This window comes from Coffea eugenioides, chromosome 2 (assembly GCF_003713205.1).
Source record: "Coffea eugenioides isolate CCC68of chromosome 2, Ceug_1.0, whole genome shotgun sequence".
NCBI lineage: Eukaryota > Viridiplantae > Streptophyta > Magnoliopsida > Gentianales > Rubiaceae > Coffea > Coffea eugenioides.
The window spans coordinates 66830742-66856573 of NC_040036.1; the positions used below are offsets into that span (position 1 = coordinate 66830742).

General features: G+C 34.3%; 3 protein-coding genes across 3 annotated transcripts; 2 read left to right on the forward strand and 1 right to left on the reverse strand.

Moving 5' to 3' along the window:
* The first annotated feature begins 1848 nt into the window (after positions 1–1848).
* Positions 1849–10396, forward strand: LOC113760071. Its single transcript, XM_027302645.1, has 9 exons — positions 1849–1911; positions 2020–2159; positions 3291–3394; positions 4692–4757; positions 6113–6195; positions 7056–7175; positions 8937–8983; positions 9516–9594; positions 9687–10396. The coding sequence occupies exons 1-9, from the start codon at positions 1855–1857 to the stop codon at positions 9774–9776; spliced, it is 786 nt and encodes a 261-aa protein (XP_027158446.1). The 5' UTR covers positions 1849–1854; the 3' UTR covers positions 9777–10396.
* Positions 10397–16739: 6343 nt separating this feature from the next.
* LOC113762573 lies at positions 16740–18194 on the reverse strand. The gene has a single exon (XM_027306078.1). The coding sequence runs from the start codon at positions 17946–17948 to the stop codon at positions 16932–16934; it is 1017 nt and encodes a 338-aa protein (XP_027161879.1). The 5' UTR covers positions 17949–18194; the 3' UTR covers positions 16740–16931.
* Positions 18195–23948: 5754 nt separating this feature from the next.
* On the forward strand, positions 23949–25379 carry LOC113761413. Its single transcript, XM_027304389.1, has one exon. The coding sequence runs from the start codon at positions 24326–24328 to the stop codon at positions 25208–25210; it is 885 nt and encodes a 294-aa protein (XP_027160190.1). The 5' UTR covers positions 23949–24325; the 3' UTR covers positions 25211–25379.
* The last annotated feature ends 453 nt before the right edge of the window (positions 25380–25832 follow it).

Here is a 25832-nt window from a genome sequence, read left to right on the forward strand (position 1 = left end):
ATAGCAATACACTAACCATACCGAACTCGACCTAAGCCAATTTTACTTGCTTCAATTCCCATATGCAGGAATAAAATATGGGCTCCGTTTGGCAAATGAGTTTTTTGAGTGTTTATCTAAAACTTTACTGTAACTTACTGTAGAAGTTGTAAAAAAAAATTTTAAGATGGAAACTTTTTTCCCTTTTCTTTTTCTTTCTTTCTTTTTTCTTTTCTTTCCTCTCTTCTTCTTCTCCCTTCCCTCTCCCAGCCGGAAGCAGCAGATGCAAAAAAAAAAAAAAAAAAATTGGCTTTTTCTCTCTCCCTCCTTCTCTTGCCCCCTCTACTCTCCCTCTCCCTCCCTCCCTCCGCTGGAAGTTGCAGCACCAGAAATGGGAATTTTTTTGCTTTTTCACTCCCCCTCTCCTCCCCTTTCCCCCGCCACCTCTCCCTCCCTCCGCCGGAAGTTGTAACAACAGAAACAAGAAATTTTTTTTATCAGCTTGTGCTTGTGAAGCAGCAGTGAAAGAAGGCTTCTTTTATTTTGAGATGATGCAAAATGACTATGGAATTCTGCCAGGAATTGAGCATTACTTGGGTGTTATTGATGTTTTGGGTCAAGTTGGACACTTGGTTGAAGCTTTGGAGTTCATTGAGGATATGCCTTTTGAGCCGATCATTGAAGTTTGGGAAGCTGTTTTGAGTTTCTCCAGAGTACATGGAGATATTGACCTTGAGAATCATGTTGAGGAGCTATTGGCCGAGCTTGATTCCTCCAAGGCTACAGTTGATGAAGTGCCTACTCCATTGGTAGTAGGAGAGGGGAAGGGTGGCGAGGGTAGGAGAGGGGGAGCGGGAGAGGGAGGAAAGGGGGAGAGAAAAAGCAAAAAAAAAAAAAAGTTGCATTTGTCGGAACAGGCATCGGAAGAGGTGGCTAGCGCGGCGTCGGCCGGTCTTGGTAGGTGACGAAGGTAGTGGTGGGTTGAGGTGGAAGAAGAAAGGAGGAAGGGAATTTTTTTGTTTTTTTTTGTTTTGGATATTTTGAAGTATGTAGGTAAAAAATTTGAAGAAATTTTTTCAGATTACTGTAATTAAAGTTGATAAAAAACTGGTAAGATATAAACTTGAATAAAAAACCTATTTGCCAAATAGGCCCATGGTTTTTATTCCAACTCGACGCTAGACGAATAGAGCAACAATATTATGAATTCAAATAATAAAATTAATATCCAAAAAGTTGAACGTAATATTATGAACTCAAAAAAATAAATATTATCTGCTTTTATTTATTTTTGAAACTTCAACTATATCTATGTCCAATCTTTCATTTATTTGTAATTAATTTTCTCCTTTTTCTGAAAAAGTTTATATTAATTACAATGACAACTAGAATTAGTTCGAAAAAAGAAAACAATCATGAAGTTTTAGTATATTCGTTCCAATGACCATAGAATATTGGATTATTTTATAAATTTACTAATATATATATAATTTAATTATATATACATAGGTCTGGTATGAGTTTGAATTTGAATAATCATAGAAAAATCAGATCCTATCTAGACCCATAACTCTTTTAAAGGGTTTGGGTCTCAGCGGAATTTGAGTTTGAGAAATTAAATGCAAACTCTATCCAAGTACATTCAATTTGGATAAAATTCGATCTATTTGACATGCCTAAGTACAACCAACTTTATTAGTTTGCATTTAATGTCCCTTAAAGTGAAAAACAATTAGAACAATATATTTGACTTTCTTTCTCTTTAAAATTAAATAAGTAAATACCAAATATTTGTCGACCAAAAAAAAAAAAAAAGAAGAAGAGAAAAGGAAGCACAATAGATAAGTAACAAACATACCTGAATGAAGACTGGCAATGGCGGGAATTGGATGCCTCCCGCAACCCCATCAAATGCTGCTACTTCCCAAACAAGTAAATCTCATTAAAATCCCACCAAGGCAAAAAAAAAAAAAAAAGTATGCTAAATTGTTTTATATAACTGAATATTTTTCTTCTGTATTTTTTTTCATTGCTTTTCAGAGAAACCATGGTGTCCTCCAATGCTGCTCCAATAATCCCAATAGCAGGAAGGAAAGAACCCAGACCCCAAAATTCTTGAAACTTGCTGTTACCGGAGTTACTGAACTTCTAAGACTCCTCTCCCAGTCTGACAAAAACAGGTATTTTGGTCGGAATTCAACATGTTAACATGTATCTTTGGAATATTCATTATTTGAAGTTTCCCCACTTTTCATTTACTTGGGATTTCTGGGGTTTTTTTTCTTTTTTTAAAGAATTGGGGTTGGGGTTTGAAGGGTGGGTTTTATCCTTAATTTGGCCCACCTTTTTTTTTTTTGGTGGGTGGGTGTGCTGTGTTGATGGTATACTGTGTTGCCTTCGATTTTTTAGCTTGAAATAGAAAATGAAGAAGTAACTGGCATTGGATTGAGTTGGAATGGAAAAGGTTTAAAAAAAAAAAAAAAAGAGTGAGAGAGAGAGAAAGGAATAATTTCTTTTTATGGTTTTGGAACAAGGCAGTTTCCCTTTACTGTCTGAGAAAAAAAAACCTGAAATTTATTGTCTGAGATTTGTGGATGATTGCATTCAGAGACTTATGTTAACTTTAACTAGATTGCCTAAATATTTTTGGCTGGAGTGCAGAATTTAGATGGTAGTCTTAATTATCACTAAAAGCTATAAATAGCTCCTAGAAACGTCGATGGTTAGAATGGCCTAGAAAGGATTGGTTTCCATTTTGAACTGAGCTTACAATATATGAAGCTCAATATTCATGCTCGTCTTGTTGATGCCTTACATGCTATTCTTCTTTTAGCATTTACCAGACATTGCTAGTTTGAATTTTAAATTTATATCAGCTTAATTAATAATTTTACTAGTCTCATAGCATAGCAACCATCTCAAGCTTGAGAAAGAATAGTGAGTATTTTGGTCTGGTAAATCACTTCTGCTGTTCATATGTGTGATCGATCGACTGATTCTAAGATTCTTGGTGCTTTCTTTTGAAACATCTTAGTTTTATATAGGGAAGGTTAGCAGCTTTTGTCTCCATGGACTTGCTTCCTTCCTTCTATGTATAAATTTTTTAATTGTGATGGATGACAGTCGAAATTGGTTAATAAAGTTTTCTTTTGAGTCCTAGTATTCAGTAATTGGGAATTCTTAAGCAGCCTTTTCTGGAAAAGAGCACATAATTTTAAGTCTTTTACTGAAATATCGTGGGTAGCATTGAGTGAAGTTCCTTCCAGATATCGAAACAAAAATTATATGATGACTATTCAGTTGTTATGCAGATCGGACACAACAAACAGTCAGATTGATGAAAATTTGGTTTCTAATATAGATGACATTCTAATGATTATCAAGTCTGACTATGAGAAAGCATACTTTGTAACAGGTAATATCTTGTATCTTTTCCCTTCCTTTCCAAAACAGCAGCAAGTACAGTAACTATCAGTCAAGTGTAAAGACGTACGTATGATAGTTCGGGAACTGAAAATCATTAGCTAATCAACTGTATGTCGGGTGGTATAACTATTTTTACGATGCTATTGTCAATTGAATAGTGAATATACAATCCCATGCTCAGATTGAATGCAAATAATTCGAAAATTTCTAGTTACTAGGTTGCCGTTGTATTAGATATGAAATTGTCCAAGCTTTTTAACATCTTACTTAGCACAATAATGCTGTGAAGAACACTTCAAAATAAGAATGACATCATAGTGAAAAAGTGCAGGTAATGTCCAGTGGCCAATGGTTGTTTTGTGTCTCAAGACTCATGTTTATACATGTTGCAGGTTTAATTAGATATCACTTCCTGTAAAGAAGATGAGCTTCTTCAAGAAAATATAAAGAAACAGAAAAAGGCTCCTATGGAAGGACAACATGCCCCCATTGTTTCTGAAGACTTGAAGCACTGCAAGCATTTTTCTACATGGGAGTACACCGAATAGGAAGCTTACACACACAGACCACACATACAACTAAACACAGTGACAAAGTTAACTAAGAACATATTAAGTGAAAAAGAATGGATAATGTGCTTGTTATGTGTTGTATAGAAGTACACAATGGTCAAAAAGGATACATAATCACTTGGATTTGGACAAACTCTAACTGAATGTTAGAATCTTAAAAAATTCCTCTTTTTTCGTTTTGCATCTCCAAGTCAAGTAATTCTGTGGCTACTTTTGGATTATGGATTAGACCAAAAATCATGAATCTGTTTCTCAAGCTATGAATGGCTGTATATATAACATTCACACATTTTTCAGATCCTGTCATTTTCCTATATCTCAGTGATGTCAACAATCAGGACTACACATCATGAGTCCTAAGGAGTAAAAACAGGGCCAAGCATCAATAGGATTTTGTCAAGCTCTATTCATTAATTCAATCTGGTAAAGAAAGTATTGGACTGTAAAATATGCTTGGTTCATAATTATGTGCAGAAAACAGGATATTGGAAGTAGTATAGAGGCTTTGGTTTAATTTATGGAAGAGCTAATCACATAGTTTAGCTTATTTCAATTCCAAGGCATAAACACATTAACATGTGTAAACTTCGATGGATGACAATAGGCACACAAGTATCATCAATTCATGTAAGATATACAATGTGTCAGTTAGACAGCCTTCATGTTTAATAAATCATTTCATTCGAACTGAGTTTGAATTTTTATTTCACTCAGGACACTTTACCTCAGCAATTTATGCAGATGAATGCACTTTTGAAGATCCAACTATTAAATTTCAAGGTACAAATGAGAGATCTTTTTCATTGTCTACCTTTTTTACACTGGACTGCAGAGCATGTAGCATTTTAATTATGTTATGCTAGAGTGCCATGTATTTTTCTGTAGTCTGTTGTAGTGCTTTTATCTCTGTTTTACGGGATCTGTGTCAAGCTGAAATGGTAATACAGTTTATGTCAGTTGTTTTACTCTTTTAACCTCTAGTTTTGTCACTCTGTCTTTCTTTGTCCCTATTATGTACAATTGGTGTCTAGCACAAATAGTTTTTTTATAGTTTTCACATTTTCCTTGGATTCCTTGACCTTATTCTGTGGTAGGAGAAGAGATTGGTTGAGGCAGGTTTCAATTTGGGTAAATAAAATCTCTGATCAAGCATATTTGCGGTAGTTGGAAAGATAGGTTTAGGAAGGTTGGCGGTGTGGGTAAAGAACCTATTATTTTATTATAAATTATGCTTTAACAAGTTTAAGCATCAGTAGTTTATGAAAAAGTTTCCCTTTCATTAAGTGTTCTGATCTGTGTCAAAAAAATTCTGTTGTGTTGGAAACTCTCTTGATTCTGATTGATGAGTGTTCCCTGATATCATACAGCTCGTGTTCTTCAACTTTCTGTTCACCTGCCAATTTTAAGTTGTGGGAGTTGTCTCTGTGGGTTCATATTATTGCAGAATGAGCTCAAGAGCCATTTATGAGCCTCATATGCGGTAGCTTCAAGGGCCTTGTTTAATTAATTTGTGCTAATTTCAGTTGCAATACTTTTAGAAGTCATCCTTTAGATGCTCTTGCTGATATATTCTTGGAAAGGGTAGATTCTAGTCAGGGTATCTTGCAAAGGCTAAAAGCCTTCAGAAGTGCTCTCTCCACAGCACAACCAATTGGTTCCTACTAGTGAGCTTTATATAGCGGTATACTTCCTTGAGCTAGTGATGTGGAGAAGGATATGAGATGATAGGCTAGAGTCTGAGGCATTTCTATAGCTATACATGTCAAGATACTGAAGTTAGCTCTCTCTCTTTTATTAATTTTCCCGCACTTCTTAATGTTCTGTTAATGAGTTTTGCAATCTGTCCAACTACTTGTTTGGTCTGTTTTGTCTCATTTAATATTCCTGTGGATGAGGGTATCATACATGGTCTGCTATCTTTTGAGTTATTTTTTGGTTTCAGTTAATCTCTCAATCTCTTCGCATCAAGAAACTTCATCTTTTATGCATGCAATATTTTAGTTGCATCTGCAAGATACTAGCTTTCTGTCATTTTTGTTATGCATATGTCAAGTTTCTGATGTCAAGGTATCACTTACAATCATCAGGGCACTGAAAACAGTTGAATTTTATGTTATTTTTGGTTTTCCGTCCAGGAAGGGATTTGTATTCACGCAACTTGAAACTGCTGGTGCCTTTCTTTGACAATCCATCCATATTCTTAAAAGAGATTAAGAAGGTATTCTCTCTCAATAGATAGCTATCATTGTTTAAGCTTTGTTTTCTCTTGGCTGAAAAAATAGGAAGAATGAGTTGTATTTGTAAACCTCCATAATCCAGACAATCAATTCTATTTCTTCCATCTCTTGAAGTATTTTATAAACCTTCAAAGAAAATTGAAAGCTAATAATTTTTTAGCTTGGTTTAGTCACATACTCATGTGAACCAAGAAATGTAGCACTTTGTAAATACAAAGTTATTATTTTTCTTTCAGCTTTGCCTTTGACAGACATTGCTTTTATCACCTGTTACCAACTTATTATCATACATAAACACGTAATATTAATTATCATATAGCCAACTGTCAATCTTATCTTTGTCACCCAGAAGTATAATGCATAAATTAGTAGCTAGAACAGAAATAAGGGTTTCATCTGAAGTTTGTACTCTCAGTATGCTGTTTTCTGTTGATTTTTCCATTGAGAGTATTTGCAAATCATTACCAGATTAAAGAATTCTGATGCATCACAACCAACTCATGCTGTTTCTTATCTAGCAACATGTTCCCTCACTGTGTCATGTGATAAGGTATAACACCTTTGGATATGACATGTAGGTGAAAAATTAGTAGCTTTTGTGATCTGATGTGTGAGCCTTGATCCCATGCTGGATGAAGTATCATTTGGACGTGCCTGATGATTTTCATTAGGACAACCTATTGATAAACTCTTGAGCAACTCTTTTGGCCTTTGAAGAGGTTGATGCAGGTCAATCATATTGCACATTCACATCCTGCAACATGACATATTGATTTAAAATAGGTCTTAGGGATACTATCACATCAGGTATGTATTAGGGAATTCTTGATGTTGTGTACAGATATCCCTTCAATATCAGATGGACCCTGTGCCACACATGAATGTTAGTGGAAGCTTTTATCTGCTAATAGAGTGTGGCCTTCTGATCTGTAGAGACAGTGGAAAAATAGAACTGATACTGGTTTCAATCAATATCTTATCATTTGGATTTTCCCGACATTCAGCAATATAGACTGTATGCACTAGTTTTCTTTGATTTTCTCATAATAAGTGCACTGGAAGTTTGTTGTATCAAGGAATACAAGTAAAATAGTGCACTACTCATTGACTACAGAAAGAAAAAGAATTACCCTTGTGTTGATTTTTAGGATTGGCAAGTTGGGACTTGATATTGTAAATTGATAGATGCTCATTTGGAGTTACTCAACTAGATATATTTTGATATGGTATAAAAAAATGCTAAACATGCCTTTTATGTGGTGAAATTTTAAGACTAATTGGACAACATTTAAAGCTGCAAATATAATCACTTGTAGTCTAATAGTTTTTCTTGTTTTCCCTATTCTTTCATAATCATATATTCCCTATATCATGGTCCATGAAGTGAATCATACTGGCTAACTAAAAATGTGATATTGAAAACACGTGGCCTATCACTCTATACATTTTCTCTACCCTTTTATGATTCAACATGTCTTGCCTATTACCTAATAGATGGTCTCTGTTCCAAAATTTGTTGGAAAATAATAACAAAATACATGGATTCAATGTGTAATTGATTACTGGCTGCTTTTAAAGCAATCTATAAGCCAGACTAACTGCTTTATGAATTGGCAACTAGGACGATTTCTATAACTTCTCAGCAATTAGGAAAAATTGAAGAATTGTGTTTGATTGATGTCAGGGCTGGTTGAAAGTGTTAGATTTATTTCCCCGCTAGCACTCCATGTTAAAGTTAGTCCAATTAAAGGGAAATTTTTATTATCAAATCATATAAAGAATGTAAAACGTCTTTGGATTTAGTCATGTTTTCATTGAGAAGTATGCAATATACTGAATGTCTATAGGTGCAAGATCATCTCATGACATGATTCTCATATTACTTTATAGATTCTTCATTGTTGGCTAGAAAGAAGGAAGAAATGAAATAAACAGAATGGATTGCCTAGACAGCCAGTAAGATAGCTGCAGTTGCCAAAGATTGCTGGAGCAACATTACTTGAGATCCTGTTTTACTTTGAGCTTCCACTGAAACTGAAATGGAAGGTGTGAGAGCCTTTCCTCCCCTCCTTCCTTTACCACAGGGAAGAAAAACAAGCCAATGAGGAAGAGGTTGCATTGAATAGTTGATCTGGATACTTCTGTAGAAGATCTCTGAACAGAGTTTTTCTGATTTTGTGAGCTGTGCATTGACTAGTTATCAAACAGTCATGTTAGTCAGCTTCTCTTGTTGGGCAACTGTTGCAGGCAGTTGCTGTCTGTTTCAAGTGTCAAATCAAGAGGAGAGGGAAAGTAACTTCAAGATGGATTTTCTTTTTTTTTTCCATTTGAGCATTAGAAATGAACAACCACTTTATTTGCTTATCAAAACTTCATATCACAAAATTGAAATGCCAAATATATCAGTTGAAATTCCATAATTGTTTCTAGTTGTCACTTTCTGTAATTGGTCTTTACGCACTGCAATATTACTGAAGTTGCGTTTCATACTGGGTTGATTGGCAATGATGTTTACTTCTTCTGTTTGCAAACATGTCATATCTCCTTGTTTCATCTTCATGTCATATTGATTAGTTTTCATTTAGTTTCTGATTGTAAGTTTTTCAGTTCTTAATGTAATTTCTTGCCTTCATAAGTAGCTTTCTCTACCTTAATGTTGCTCATGAGTCTATACCAAGCTTCAGTTTGCTCCATCATTTGAATCTATGCTTTTCATGTGCAGGGTATCAATCCAAAAGCCAAATATATAATTGCATCGTGGAAATTAAGGTAATGCAAATGTTTATTGAGCGTGTACCTGGTAAATATCACTTAATTTGTATCTAGCCTTTGTCTAAGCAATTCTATTATTCCTTGAATAGGTATATAATTATTTCTGAAGAATAGCTACTGGGTTGCATCTGTTTAAGTCCCTGAAGCAAGCAATGACTGTTGGAACATCTGATTAATTCAATATGAACTTGCTTCTTGATTTTACCATCAAACTTCTTTGAAGTTGAACAAACCAGAAATGGAAGAGTATAAGTCAGTGCTCTTCTTTTTTGTTTCACATGCATAAATGGATACTGTAAAAAACAACAATATAATTATTTCCTAAAGCATTTCGTGTACCTGTAGTGTTATGAGGTTCTATGTTCCATAATTTGCAACTCTATCTGAGCTTTAGTAGGAACAATAATTCCTTGAGCTATACTTGCATTTTGGCTTCTAGAAGACTTGTGAAAATGCTGAGTAGAAATGGAGTGATTGTCAAAAATTGAAGTTTCTCAAGATTGTAATTGATCGCACCATTGATTTGCAGAACCCATCTCAAACTTCCGTGGAGGCCTCTCATTCTGATTGATGGAACCACAACCTATGATATTGACGATCAGTTAAGAGTAAGTGGAATATATGTTCCTCCTGCAACCATGTTCAAATAGTAAATCATTTGTATAACTTGGTGATTCTTGTTTTTTCAAATGTTGTGCAGGTTATTAAGCATGTTGAGAGTTGGAAGATATCTGCACTTGAAGCAATAGGTCAGATATTTACTCCAGGCTTTCTGAGGTCAGATAAATGAATCACTTATTCTCTGGCGAATTTAACAGTCTGTTCTACATGCATGCTATTCAACATGGACCAAGACAGATTGTCCAAATCAGCTTTAGAAAACAGACTTTGCTCTGCTTACATCATTGGGGTATTAGACCCAAGTTGATCTATAACTAGTCTCCCTCTTGTTCTGGGGATGAGAAATCGCTCTGTGCTCTTTTCAGAGCTAAAAGCATCAAATGCTCGATACTGCAAGGATATACAAGCATTACATGAATGGCCTCACACGCGTTAGTTCTATGTGACAGTTTCCTGAATGATATTCTGAAACTGCATGCAGGAGATGACAAAGAACACCCCTTGTATCTTACCCTTAAAAACTTAATTTGCTTAGTTGGCTTTTTGCCTTCATAAGGAATGATTAAGATCCCTAGTTTTCTTAAAGACTTCAGAAATATGATTCTACTTTTATGCACAAATATTTGAGAATCAGATTCACAGTCCACTTGGTCTAAAGTATGTAAGCAGTTGTTGCCACTCGTAGCTCTGACATTATAAACACTGTAGGATGCTGTTTGTTATGATTTTTATTGTTATATTGATGTGATTGGTGGTCTTCTGAAGTAATTAAGGAAATGATTTTGATGTCTTTTGGGTGCATGGTTTTACTATATTTAAGCCTGCTTCTTGGTTGCCAATATTTGTGCTTGTAAAAGAAGATTCTTAGCTTTTTATGGTAAGAGAAACCATCTCTTACATATACCAAACTAGAAAAGATGATACCTGTTCATAGAAGAAAGATCACCTGAACTTTTTAACCTAGTGCTTGAGAATCTTGGACACATTTTTCCAACTTCTAAAAGAAATTCACATTTGCGCAGTGTTTGGTTGTATGAAATTAGTGAGGAAAAGGATAAACAAATTCCTTGAAAATGCTACAGCTTTACCAATTAGTAACAGATGAACACAGAACTCCATAGTCCATCCCTCCTGTGCTTTCAAAAACCAAGGAAAGTAGTTGGTGAAAGGGAAAGGGTTCCCATTGCTAGTTTCCAGTTTCCAGTTTCCAATTCCTTGAGTTCTTCCATATTTGAAGATTTATCATGGTATACAATATTTAAGGCCCACTAGCCCTCATCCACAAGATTTGCCTCCAAATAGGTTCCGCTAAAGCTTGTTCCACAATAGTTTCTTTTCTCATTTACTGTGGAACCAGGCCCAACCAAAAATACCAAAACTAAATATTATAATCTGACCCATTATTTGGAAGAAATTGAAATTTACTTCTCAAATTTCCTTGTTCTTGTTTGAAATTGGCAGAAACCTGCACGAATAATTACATTTGAGATGTGTTCCCTGGATCCCCCCAAATAAGAAAAAGTTTCTGCTGTCATCATTTTGATGGACGAAAGTACAAAAAGGATTCCTCTGTTATAATAATTAGGAACAATATGATGGGAAATGAAATCATCAATGCACGGAGTACACAAGAATTGCACACTGTGTGTATAATATCTACATCCACGCACGTGTACAATGACAGCAGATACTTATTGCCAATGTATAAAAGAAAATCATTTAAGGTAATTTTTACTGAAGAAATTCAATTTTATGGTTTGTCTACTAAAATTTACCTCTTCCAATTTAGATGTGAGAGCGAGAGAGAGAGGGGAGGGGTGGGGGGGGGGGAGGGGAGTGAGTACTGTAATTTAAGTATTTATTTACAATGCTATTGAATTAGTATCATAAGCCGTAGATTTGATTTGAAATTACGATTTTATAATTGAATGTATCAAAATACAAAGTGCATAATATATTAGACGTCTCGAAATAAAAATATATACAATATAAAATAGAATATGGGTAGTAAAATACAGGACGCCTATGGGTATAATTCAAACTTTATGATGAAAATTCGATGTAGAAAAATAGAAACAAAAAAAATATATATGTAAAAAAATAGAAACAAAAAAAAAAGATATATGCATTTTTATGTTTACATAAACTTTTACAGATAAAAAAATATGCCATGAAAAACCGCTACATTTTAGGTTTAGTTTTCTGATAGTTCATCACTTTTAACAACTCTTTGCAAAGCCACTATTGAGAAATTGACTCAATAAGTACATATAACACACTGAATTTATTGTATCATTATTGTATTATCTAATTAGATTCATATAATTGTGAGCCTTCTTTAAAATGTAATGCCTAATAGAATTTGAATAGAAAAGGCTCACACTAAAGCAATGTTTTTAAACTCGGCCCGATCCAACAGTTCAATCGGTCAACCCGGTGAACTAGTTATTGAGTTGAACTGGATCTTTAATTGAATTGTTTAAGCAATTAAACCATTAACTTGTCAACGGACCAGCGATTTAACCAGTCAACATGGTGAACCGGTCGATTTAGTAAACATTGGACCTCGTGTGTATAAGTAAGGGTAACCACCACTGGAACAACAACCTATTTGTTGGTTGTTTAGTCATTCTTATATTATATATTAGACTTTTATTCTTATTTTATTTTTTCAAAACAAAATTTATTTGGAATCTTTTAATAAATTTTATTATTCCCCAAAATCTATAAATTATGAAATGGATTTAAGAAAAATAACGTATTACACAATTCATTTTAAAGCAAATATTGTTCCTAATAACCTTTTGCACTTAAAATTTGTAAATAAACTAGACAATTACACTTAGATAAAATTTTATACTTGAAATTTGGTGGATTACTAATTAAATTTAGGTTTTGTTAATTCTTATAAGAATTAATGATTCTATAATAAATTAGACTAACTGAGTATTTACTATGGCATAGCTTATTATAGTTTTAACCATATCAAAAATTATGAAACATAATATTTAAATATATTTAGTAATCTACCGGTTAACCACGCACCTAGTGGTTGAACCAAATAAAACTAGTATAGAACGAGTGGTTGAACCAAAATTGACTGGATGGTTGAACCAGTAGCCCAGCTGACTCACCTCATTCGCCGGGTTCCTATTCGGGTTGGGTTTAATAACTATGTACTAAAGAATTCAATGGTTAATTGATCATAGATCTTTTCATTAGAAAATAATAAATAAAAAACAATGATAAGACGAAGCTTTATTTGGATTAACAATTTTAGGTGCGTTTTTGAAATATTTTATTTTAGTAATACATGTGAAAAACTTTTGTTGTAGATATTTTTAATCATTTTTTTAGTGGTGTATTTGAGAATATATGTTGGAGTATTTTTAAGGTTTAAAGTTTGAATGCATCGACAATGTCATATTTTTTTCTACATTAGTAGCCTTGGATGTATGCCACAAATGAATGATTTGAATTTTAAATTTAAATTCATGTTATGTGTTATAATCTAAACTTGCTTATATAAAAAAAAAATCTTTACATTGATAGTATATAAAAAAATTAATCCATAAATAAATTGTCTAAATTTTAATGAGATGCTTTTAAAAATTTTAAAAACTTCACCATCACCACCCTTCCCCTCTCTCCCTCCTCCCCTCTCCTCCCTTTCTTCCTCCCCCCATTCCCTCCCTCCTCCTCTCTCCTTCTTCCCTCTCCTTCCCCCCTCCTTCCTCCTCACCCCTTCTTGCAACCACCACTCCCTCTACGCTCCCTTTCTGGTTACCATCCACGACCAAATCTGATCATGGGTCGCAACCGGAAACTGGTTGCCGGCCATGGTGACTAGATCAACTCGTGACTACAAATTGGTCGTTGATGGCTACCAAAAAGGTGGAGAGGGGGAGGGAAAGAGAGAGGAGGAAGAAGAAGTGGGAGAAGGAGGGAGAGAGTAGATGAGGAGGTAGTGGTGGATAGTGGTGGGTGATGGTGGTGGGGTATGGGTGAAAAATAGAGGGTGTAGAGTTTATTTACTATAGCATTTATATGTGAAAAATTGGTTTATGAAAAACAATCAAATCCAAATGGAATTGTACAATCAAATCCAAATGGAATTGTATATTACTATAGCATTTATCTGCATTGGTTTTTGGGAGGTAAAAGTAAAAGAGGCAAAGTACATTTGCGACTCTTTCTAACTTATCAGAACCTTTGAAACCGTATGAATCGACATGGTAGTATGACGCGTTTTATACTTTTTCTTCCCAAAACATCGCATATTTTCCCGTCAATTCCATTTCAATGCAAGTCAGGAGACGCAAGCATACTTCGATGAGTGCACCTACAAAATGTGACACGATTTGATATATCGTTTAGTGCAACATCTTTCTATTTTAAATAATCGCATGTACGATTGACATTCGTGTAATATACACGTTTTTTTTTTCTAACACTAAGGTCTTGTTTAATAACTAATTCAGCACTTAAATCTAATGAATTCAAATTTTAATATGTTTAGACGCGTTTGATAATGAAAAATTGAACATTTGAATTAATTAAGTGGCATTGAGTTTCGTAGACAAAATTTACTCTAAAAAATAAGTGATAAATTATTCACTTATCACTTAATATGATATACATTCAAAGTGTATCAGATTTAGTACTTAAAAATTTAATAACTTAATGTATCAGATTTTATATTTTAAATTTCAATTCTCAAACTTTAATTTTATCAAACGCATCTTAATAGATCGAAGACTAATAACACACAGTACGTGATAAGTCAATGCATAGGCGTGTGTGGAAGTATAGCGTGTGACTACGTGTGAGAGAAAGAGGGACAAAGAGTAATGAGAGCTGCTCGTGATCTATGGCAAAGTGTCCAAAAAATAAGCAAAAAAGACTTGTGTGGTGACTTGAGTACGTAGCGGTACTTGCTACTTTTGATAGTCTCCGTTTGAACGAGAATCCAATGTAGCGGCGCATGTGGAGCGCCGCAGCCCAGATTTGTTATTCTTCTTTCTTCCGAGTTTTTGTGGTCATCGGATTTCTTGATTAAAGACTAGAAAAGCTTCCCTCTAAGGCTCCAACTACAAAGATGATAAAATAATATCGATGGGAAGAAAAGCTTCAGAAGAGCCTCTGCAAAGGTTTCCAATGTTGTTTTTTGACAAATGGTTTGGTAAACTGATAAATATTCTTCCAAAATGTACGTTGATAGAAAGTGACTTTTGGATCTCCCTCTTATTCAATCATGATTCTTGGATCCTCCTTTTCTACAACAATCATAAACCCAAAAAATAAAAATAAAAAGAAAAAAAAGGCCAACACGATTTGTAAGTTCGAATCATGTGAGGGCTGTGTTGCGGACGATTTGTAATAACTTCTACATGCGATTTATAGTCTCGAGACATGTTTTTTGACTTGTGATGGTAACTAAAATCGAACACATCCAAACTTTTTTCTTAAAAAAAATCTAAGTTATCCTGGAATGTGATGATGACTGGAAGTGAACTCACTCAAACTTTTTCCTACAAAAAAAAAAACACAAAATAAGGTTGTAAATAGGGGAGCTCAAGCCACAAATGATTATGTCATAATTGTTGGAATTGTCAAAGTTAAATTGTAAAATGTTAGTAATATTCCTGTTACTCCTTTTGCAAGGTAATAATAGGACCAGCGGATAGATTTTTCATTTTTAGAGGCCAACTCTGCTCGGTAAGAAGAAAGAATTCTATCTCCTTCATTTAAAATTGTCAATATATGTTTTTGGATTTTGTACACTTGTATTGTTAATTAATATGTCAATTAAAGCACACAAATTTGTCTTCTTGGATTAGATGGGAATACAATGCCGCAGCCATGAGGAGGTTCACGGGCTCTTAACATTTTCTGTCTCGTTCTGGCTATGTATTCTTTCAATTTTTTTTTTCTTTTACTTTTTGTGCAATTTCTAATCTAAAATTGTTTGACTAGTTTTGAATCTGGACTTTTAGTGAAATCCTTAAATTACAATTACTTAGACAAATGTGCCCTCGTCATTGGGTCAATGAATGTTAACTGCTTTCCTAATTGTGCATATTTGCATGGGATAAATTCCACTTTGGACCCTTTAACTTTAGACTCACTCCCACTTTAGTCTTTACATTTTAATTTTAGACACTTGACTCCTTAAAGTATGAAATCCGTCCTATTTTAGTTCTTAAATTTCAATTGTGAACACTTTCCCCTTCCTCCCCTCTCTTCCCTCTCCCCCTCTTCCCTTCTTTTGTTTTGGACACTTTACCACTTAAAACATGAAATTCATCCAATTTTAGTCCTTAAATTTTGATCATTCTTTTTTTTTTTTTCCCTGGAGGGGGTGGAACTAATTAAGAATTTTGGACACTTTACCACTTCAAACATGAAATTCATCCAATTTTAGTCCTTAAATTTCGATCATTCCTTTTTTTTTTTCCTGGAGGGGATGGAATTAATTAAGAAGTCTAGAGGAAAGAGGGGAATTTGAAACCAAGACCTTTAAATTCAGATACCTCAATCTTAATTATTACACCAAGACCTCCTTGGCTTTTGAGCATACTTGCTTACTATTTTGTTAGTTTTGACAATTTTGTAGAATAAACTTGAAGTGTCAAAAATCAAAGTTCAAGAATTAAAGTAGAATGAACTTCACACTGTAGGAGTTAATGAGTCTAAAATTGAAGCTTAAAAACTAAAATAATAATACGTATATGGTCAAAAGTGTCCTAACTGAAATTTACTAACGACTACTATTTAAGTAACAGCATCACACAAAAATTACTATGAAGCTATACCCAGAGTGTATTATTATGTTTGACATGTGCAATTGTCTAATTACGCATCTCCGGTGGATTCTCTCTTTATTTTTTGTAGTGCATATCTGAATGCATGACACGTGTCTTTATTTATTAATAAAATTTAGAATTAATTAAATTTAAAATGGTCATATCTCTTTCTAATAATTAAAAACACATCATCATTCACCTAGACAGTATTGTAGAAAATGGAGAGAGAATTCATTGGAGAGGAGCCAAACTCCGCATCTTCTATGCCTCATTATAGTAAGGTTTAAAACATGGTCTGAGAAAAAAAAAATACGAAAATTAATGGATGAACAAAAGGAAATGGCTTAGTCCATTGTACACTCAGATGCTACAAGAATACACAAAATTTCTTCGTATTTGCACAACCTCAGAAACATTTATATCAAAGTTGTACAATAATGTGCAAGACATAAAATTGTCAATTATAAACAATCAAGAATAATATTTGATCAATTGAATCACAATTTCAAACCTTTTAACTACTCTTTTCTCCAAGCATACAATAACAAGGAAAATCCTCCAGCACTCCCACTTGACCTTGTAGATGAACATGAACTTCTTCCACAATCACTACTCTCCTCAGCCCATTGCAACACACTAGAGCACGACGGAGACGGTGGCAAAGACACCGATGACATGCCCGATTGCCCGGCGGCCGCCACCACAGAGGACAAGCTTTTCCTCATTAATTTTTTCTCAGCTCCAACCATTTCAGGCCAAATTCCACCATCACCAATTTGGAAAATGAATACACCATGGGCACTCCCATTTTTGTGAATGTCACACTTATTTATCCAATTAAACACATCCCAATAAAACTCTACTTCCACTCCACCAACAGTAATTTTCTCGTTCCCCCTAAATTTCCAAGCTAGCCTTTTGACCACTAGCCTTGTTTCTCCGTCGACTTTTACTTTGAGCACTCCACCGCCACAATCTATTCCAATTTCATGTTTGGACCCCATAACTTGAGCCTGGGTCACATAACTCCTGCGTCCAAACACATGCTCTCGCCTAGACAACAGAGTTGACTCGTCCGAGTACCGGACTCTGGAAAAGACCGACTCGGCCCGCCGAGTCAACTCGTCGAACCGGTCACCAAGAAAGAACTCCATTCTTGAATTGCAAGCAATTGCAAAGTAGAAACCTGACTCGGGCTCAGCTGAGTTCTGCTGAGTGAACTTGGCCCGAGTAAAGTCCCAGTACAACTTCAGTTTCTTATAATGGCTGTTGGTCAAGTGTATGGATTTAGATCCGGGCCGGGCCCTGAAGAACGGGAAGGATGATGGGTACAGAGGAATGGTTATGGAGAAAAAACCTGGTGCATGGATGGTTAGGGTATGGGAGAAGAGGGTTTTTGACCAGGTGAGTGTGAGATGGGTTGGTGAGTTGCACAGGTGAGTTTGATAAATGCATGTAATGAGGTTTTGAGGCATTTGTGTTGGTGACGAGCTGTTTGAGTTGGATTCTGGGCTGCTGAAACATGCAGGGATCATTGTTTTTCTTTGCTTTTTGATAGATGGATGGTAGAAGAAAACGTTATATCCCCCTCACAAAACCTTTCCAATAGCACATAGAACAACACACACTGGAGGTGAAAAAGAGAGAGAGAGAGAGATAAAGGGAGAGGAGAGAAAAAGTTCAGAGGCTTATGAATGTGATCTTATGGTGTTTAACAAGAAGAGAGCAGGGCACTCAAGTTTTCTGCTGCTTTTTAGCTGTAAGGAGAAGTATAAGGACTCGGAAGGGTGGACACTTTGAACGTTGAATGATGACAAGAAAAAAAGCACCTATAAAGATGCGTATTTATATAATTAGGGCTATATTTTTTTTTGAGCCCCCCACTTTTTATGTTGCAAGGAAAAGTCCTATTTTTCACACATTACACCTTATTAATGTCTTTTATTAATGTCAAACCATTGATCAGGCGCAAATGTCTTGTATTATCATGCAGATCTCTAGCACGGCCACTTAATTATTGATCAGACACAATAAAATTGTCCACCATTTTATTTCAATACATAGTGAAAAAGGGAAAAGTGTAGACAATAAGACTCAGCTAATAATAGTTAGATATAATGCGATGTTACACAAGGAATTATGTATTTCTAAAGTATCCCATCAACTCCATATGTGGCTATATGCACTTATGCATTTATTATACAAAATTTTCAACGGTTAATTGGGATTGGAAAACTTAAATTAAAACTTGGGGTTCAAAATTGAGATTTGGTATAAATATATTGTTTAAAAGTGATAATACTCCCCATATATAACCATGCTGGCTATCTTAATTTCTATCACAATAATCATCTGTTCATGCATATTGTAAGAAGGTCTTGAGCGCACACACACAGATAATGCATATATATAACGTCTGAGTTGGTTTCACAAAAGAGCTTGATTAGCGGCTTTGACAGAGAGGAAGAACTGATTTTTCGGTCATGCAATATTTATATACGGGGGTGAGCTGGGATGCACTAGCTTAATTGGTCTAGCCAGGAGGGATGATTGAGAAATGGATAAAAGTCACAGGAGCAGGTGATCTGGATTACCTTTGCCCCTTTGTAAAAGGGATGGTCCTTTCTGCTTTAAACAAGAAAAATTTCCACTGTGCCATCTCGATCGGTTTTGAGATGGGGCCTTGGTAGAAGAGAGATTGATCAACTTTCGAAATCTTGATTTGTAGGGGTATTATTCTGCTTCCTTGTATTCTATCAGTAGAAGGATTTGAAATTGAAAATACATGGCTAGTGATTCAATAATTAGGGGTAATTGGTGATAGACTGTTATAGTCAAAACTCTCAGAAAATTTGTTTGAATAGCACAATTTTATCATGAATTTAAGTCACATAGAGGGATGTGTTATAGATTTGGAAAAAATTAGTAGAATATAAAAGCATTTTATCATGAATCTAATCCCATCAAATTTTTGCTTCTTGATTAAAAGATCTAAGTGCAGATTTTGGGGCAGTGACCAATCTTATGTTTTATTTGTTAATTGAAATAAACAAGCAAGCCATTGTATGTAGACACAACATTCTAGTCCACTTTCTTCCTAGAATTCAATAGTCGAGTCTTTCTTGATTTTTCATTCTTTGTCCTTCACTGAGATGATTTGCATAAGCATACCATTGATTTTTGTCGGATTAGCTGATTTTTCAGTGTTTCTGATTTTGAAACCGCGGTATTGGTAAAAGTCGTCTCTGAGCTACAAATCTTGGTGTCAAACAAATGAAAAGTATTAGAGATTAGAATTGTCAAGGGTTAAATCTAAGCTTTATTGCAAATTGAAAATTTCATATACCATTCCTATGGATTTGAACGTAGACCTCATTTTCAGGTAATTCTAGTACAAATGATTTTGTTTTGTTTATTTAACCAAAAAATTTATGTGTTTTATAGATGTAATATTATTTCTCTTCTATTTAATGCTATCTTTATTTCATTTGACTCTATTTTCCCTGCTTTCGTTTTCTTAATGGCCTTTAAAAACCATGAATTCTTTTAATCAATTAAACTAGATCCATTGGCATGCGAAATTCTTTATTAAGATTGTCCACTTGAAATATGGAAAGATTAATGGCACAATTGAAGTTTTTTACCGTAAGATGGTAAATTAAGTGTGTCCATATTTGGGGGGAGGGATGGGTTGGATGGTTCAAGGAGAGCGAATGTAAATGAGATGTTTTGAGTTTGAACTCTCCTACTAAAAAAATGTGTCCATATTTATATTTTTCTTCTTTTACTCAATTGGAAAAACAACTTTGTGGTTATGAAATGGTACTAACTAGGGTTGAAAAGGAGCAAATCGAATCGAACTTTTCATAATTTGAGTTCAATTCAAAATTTTGTGCTCAAAATCTAAATTTGAGTTCGATTTGATTTAACATTCGATGAGTTCAAACTCAATTTGAGAGCTCAAAAATTTATTTAATTCTTCAATTTGTAATATTAAATTATCACTAATACATATATAATATCTATCTAATAAATAATAAATATATAATTTAAATAAAATATTATTATTCTAATTGAATCAAGTTTTAATGAGTCAAATATCTACAAGTTCGAAATCAATTTAATACTACAAATGAATTCCAATTCCTATTGGAATTTGAGCTCAAGTTCATTGTAAATTGAACTCAAATCGAGCCCTTAACTAATTGAGACCAAATTATTCATTGAACGTTCAGTTTGTGTACTAACTAAGCGACATCGAAGCTAACAGAAAAAATAGAATATGAATTTATTATGGAGAGATGCAAACTTAATATGAATTTATGATGTAGAGATGCAAACTTTTTTTCCCATAAGCATGAAACATTTGTTGGGAAAAAATTTGCATAGAAATTTATGTCATTTACAGTTATCCCATGTTCCGTAAGCAAAATCATTTGTACAGAAAGGCCATTTCACGTTAGATGGAGGGATATTCCTTAGGGGATTGTGAAATCTTTGGTCCAACTCTCAAACTCCCCTCTTTCTCCCTTCTTTCTTATAAAGTGGAAAATCTCATTGGCTTCACAAACACAAGGTTGGAAAACTCTAAACCAAAACGTTTATTCGAGGAAATCCCCATCTCTAACAAGCTTATTATTTCGTACGTCTCCTTGAAAATACAAACGTTCCAATCTAAAGAAAAATAAACTCTTCAAAGTTGTGTGAATTGGACTTGAAACTACCAACTTGTTCAAAGCAATTATAGATGCTTTTCTGCAAGAAAGTTTGCAAAGGTAGAAAGTTGTCTGTAGGGAACAAGCACTCCGTAAACCTCAAGCAAAGACACTGAAATTGTATATTCCATCACAGGTTCCTAAAGTTTTGCCCATTCATTTCTGGCGTACAATTACCAGGAAAATGGGATGAGCAGCAAAGGTGCCTCGTATGAAGAGAGAATGTTTGGTTTGGTGGAAACAAGCTGTAACTTTGTCAAAAAAAAAAAAAAAAAAAGTGGAGGGTTTTTATTTTTAATTTTATTCATTTTTTTAATATAAGTGAAAAGACTCGAATTCGAGATCTTTTATTCACACTCCCTCTTTTCAAACCACCCATTCCACCACTCTCTTGAAGGGTTTTTAATGTTTTATTAGTATGACAACAAATAAATTAATTGTTGCTATAAAACATTATTTCAGATAATTCTAAACATATTTTTAACCGTTTTTTTATTTTACATATAAATTTATGAACAAAATCACTATAATGATTTTTTTGGGTTTAAAATCCCCCCCTCCCAAATAACTATTCAAGCGTAGCTATATATATCACTGAGACTACAATTGAAGACCTTCGATTGTCTATCTTAAATATTTTTTTTTTTTTAAAAATCATTCAAAACATCCCTTACATTTTGTTAAATAATTTTTTTTTCTTCTTTCACTTTTAAAATGTCAAATTTACATCTCTCATAAATTTAAGTCAATATATATATACAAGTTGACATTTGACCAAAAAAAATAAATTTAAGTCAATAAAATTTGGTCTCAACCTAAATTTTTAACCACTTTTCACCGTGAAATCCATCATGTAACTCACACATGATCAATTTAATGAGTAGATACCATTTGTACTTAAACAAATGACCCAATTCATATTCATGCTTTATTCTTAGCTTCATTCTTAAAAAGTGAAATTAGCTATATTCATTTTTCCTAAAAAAAAAAAGATCTTAGCTGATCTATATTCATTTTTACCCCTAAATAAGTGGAATTTGACCTTTTTGTACCTAAAAATGATCACATATGAGTCACATGGTGATTTTTAGACTAAAAAGTGATTGAAAAACTAGGTTGGGATCAAAATTTATTGGCATGAATTTATAATGGAGATAAAATTAATATTTTAAAAGTGAAAAACGAAAAAATTCATTTAGCGAAATGTAAAGGACATTTTGAATGATTTTTTATTTTTAATTTTTTCTTCAACTAAAAACGTATCATTTTTTTCATCCTTTTGTAAATCCTTTTTTCCATCTACTGGATCAAATCTTATGTTGCTAGAGGTGGATATTTAAAATGACAATACTAGTATTAATATTCTAATTAAACTCTCTTGTTCGCCATGCTTAGACAAAGAATGAATTTTATGGGTTTGTTTGGATAGTGTATTATTTGAAATATTATTTGGAATAATTACTGTAGCACTTTTTGTGATGTGATGTATGTGAGATAAAAAGTAGTTGGGAATATAAAAAGATAGTTGGGAATATAAAAGTAGTGGATATTTTTCTCCTTTTTCCTTCTTATTCATTTCATTTTATATTTCATCAAAAAATCTGAAAAACTATCAATGTTGTTCTTAATCTCTATCTTGATCAAACATCAAACTAATAACTTTTTTTTTGATAACTTCTAATATCATCCAAATTTTTATCTCTTTTTTTTTATACCAAAATCAAGAATAAATCAATAAAAAAAAATGCCCCAAAATCACTACCAAATTGTGGTAGTTCTACCATTGAACTACTCCAAAAACTTTTTAAAAAATCAAGATAACGCTTTCTTTTCTATCTTAAAAAGAATCTATATTCCCAATAAATCACTATGAAAAGTAACATATTATAGTGATAGATTTATTGTAATAGTTGATTATTCAACAACAAACATTGACATGAAAAATTTGACACTCATTCCTTTTGTAATTGTGCAAATTACATTACAACTGTTTAGCAGAATAAATTAAATATTATAAGATAAGGGCATTTTAGGGTATTCATTAAATTTTTGAACCTATTTTAAGATTTGGTTACTAAAAATGTCAAATTAAGAGAGTTAAATGTAGTTTTTAAAAATTTTAATGGAGCTAAGTGAAATAGTTAAAAACTTCAAGGGAGGTTTTTGAAATTATCCCAAAAGAAAAATACAAACTACTAAAGATCAACCTAGAAGAAGTAAAAAAAAAAAGAGTCTATCCTTGTCAGATAAGGAAAGTGAAATAGTTAAAAACTTCAAGGGAGGTTTTTGAAATTATCCCAAAAGAAAATAAATAAAAACTACTAAAGATCAACCTAGAAGAAGTCAAAAAAAAAAGTCTATCCTTGTCAGACGAGGAAAATTAACTATACAAGATTAGACTTTACCGGACCAGCCATAAGCAATTAGTGACCAATCCATCTGTTTCAATTTATTTGTCATGTTTCGAAAATTTAATTTTTTAAAAAATAATAATTTGATTGTGGTATTTATTTATTTTTTTTTGGTCTTGCCTCTCATAAATTTAAAATTTTAATGACAACATGCATATGATTAAAAGAATGAACTATATTAAAAGAAAAGACTAAAAAGAGTTTTAACTTTTTTAATATAAAAAATATTTTAAAAACATTCGGCAATTAAAAAAAAACATAATATTACTTTCAATGCAACCAACGGCGTAAAATTTTACACTGATTTAATCTTGAGTAAATCCAACACGAGTGGCATGTGCGCATTTTTATTTTTATTTTTTTGTTTCGAAGGTACGAGTGGCATACATTCAATCATCAATAATTCGACGTTGCTAGACAAGCTAACAAAAAGCCAAAAGGGCCCAAATTCCACGCTCCAACAGAATACCCCGCAAGCTTCCTAAAAGTCCATATCATGAAAACCGACGAAATGACCCTTGGAATGGCGATTGCCTCCACGTGCCCAGCTTGTGCTCCAAGCCATTTCATTCATAGTAAATGCTTAACTACGTGGCCCTATCCAGTCCGTCCACCTAACATCCCATGCACCACACTCGAATAATCCTGTGCTTCTGATGGATATCCTGCCACTTACTGCACAACGACCGGAATACACCAAAGCATATTCTCCGCCTCTACTTCCACTCTTCAGTTCAGCCTTTAATCATCTTCCATTTCATTTCAGACCATATTACCCCTCCCAAAATGTCCGGTTTTGGTAGAATGAAACGAGTCACCGATCCTCTCCACGATAAAGTCAAGGCTAGAATCGTCCCTGACTGTTTCAGCAGCGGCGGAAGTGATCACAGCGCTGATGCCGCCGCCGCCTACGACGAAGAGGATGTCATTTCGCCCAGCCTGTCCGAGCTTGTCTACGGTTCTCTCGTGGATGACGCCTGCAGCGATTCTCCTGCAGATGATGACTCGGATTCCGAGCGCGATTCCTCGGTACGTTATTATGACTCGGCCGTCAACTCCGCCGAAGACTCGATGAATCGCATCGCTCAGAAGAAAAATGCGGACTCCTTTGAAAAGATGCTCTGCGCCGATGTAACCAAGGCGATGGAGGTGTTTTCTGGCGTGAAGTCAAATATGCCGGTGCTTCTGCGGAACGTGATGGCGTTTCTGAGAAAATTAGGATACAATGCTGCTATCTGCAAGACGAAGTGGGAGAGCTCCGGCGGACTAAGTTCCGGTAACTACGAGTTCATTGACGTTCTACGGTTCCACCCGCCGAATCGGAGCACGAGATACATCGTAGACCTAGATTTCGCAACGGAATTCGAGATCGCGAGGCCCACCGCTCGGTACGAGCACGCTGTACGGTCAATACCCAGGGTTTTCATTGGTAGGAGCGAGGAGTTGAAGCAGGTTTTGAAGGTGATGAGCGACGCGGCGAAGCGATCGTTGAAGAGCAGAGGTCTGTTGCTTCCGCCGTGGAGGAAGCACCGGTACATGCAGAACAAGTGGCTTGGCGCGTACAAAAGGACGACTAATATAGCGCCGGTTTTTCCACAGCCGTCGCCGTTGATGCAAAAACTAACCGTTAAGTGCCGTTCTGTTGGCTTTGATGTGGTAGCTGTTAGTTAAGTTAAGGCTGCTTTGTTGTTTAACGCAACCGCCTGGACAATATCACAATAATGCATCCAACCCAAACTAATCAAAATGATGCACGATAATCTTACTTGTAAATTAGCTACATAAAAGAATTAGAGGTTTGCTGAGTAAATTGCTAAATCTTCTTATTTGATTGACTTCATTCATTGTCATAAACACAAAAAAAAATAAAAATAAAAAAAAATTACACCAGCTGCACGCAAGTTCAAATTAAAAATCCTTTCCCCAATAATTGGTAAGGATTTGTAAAGGGGATATGAAACAAGTGATCCAAAATTCTGTGGTTGGGTCCTTGATTTAGTGGCTAATGTTGAGATTTTAGGAATTAGAAGTTCTAGATTCTAGAGCTGTAAATGAGCTGAATCGAAGCAAGTATCTCATGTTTGAATTTTATTCGTTAAGCTAATCAAACAAGGTTTGTATTCGTTCAAACAAGGTTTGAACAAGTCATTCATGAATAGGCTCAAGATATTTGAATCAATGCTCTTTCTCTCATAAAATTGACACAGTCTGCCTGTTCATAAATATTAACTATTAAGTCACAACAGCAATCTAAAAGTCACTAATCTAGTCATGTCATGCCACATAAAATGAA

Excerpts from the sequence above, each read along its gene's own strand:
- LOC113760071 (XM_027302645.1), top strand. The coding sequence starts at position 1,855 with ATGGCGGGAATTGGATGCCTCCCGCAACCCCATCAAATGCTGCTACTT. Across the intron at positions 6,196-7,055 it reads TCTTAAAAGAGATTAAGAAG|ATATCCCTTCAATATCAGAT; the intron begins GTATTCTCTCTC and ends TGTTGTGTACAG. Across the intron at positions 9,595-9,686 it reads ATATTGACGATCAGTTAAGA|GTTATTAAGCATGTTGAGAG; the intron begins GTAAGTGGAATA and ends AATGTTGTGCAG.
- LOC113762573 (XM_027306078.1), bottom strand. The coding sequence starts at position 17,948 with ATGATCCCTGCATGTTTCAGCAGCCCAGAATCCAACTCAAACAGCTCG.
- LOC113761413 (XM_027304389.1), top strand. The coding sequence starts at position 24,326 with ATGTCCGGTTTTGGTAGAATGAAACGAGTCACCGATCCTCTCCACGAT.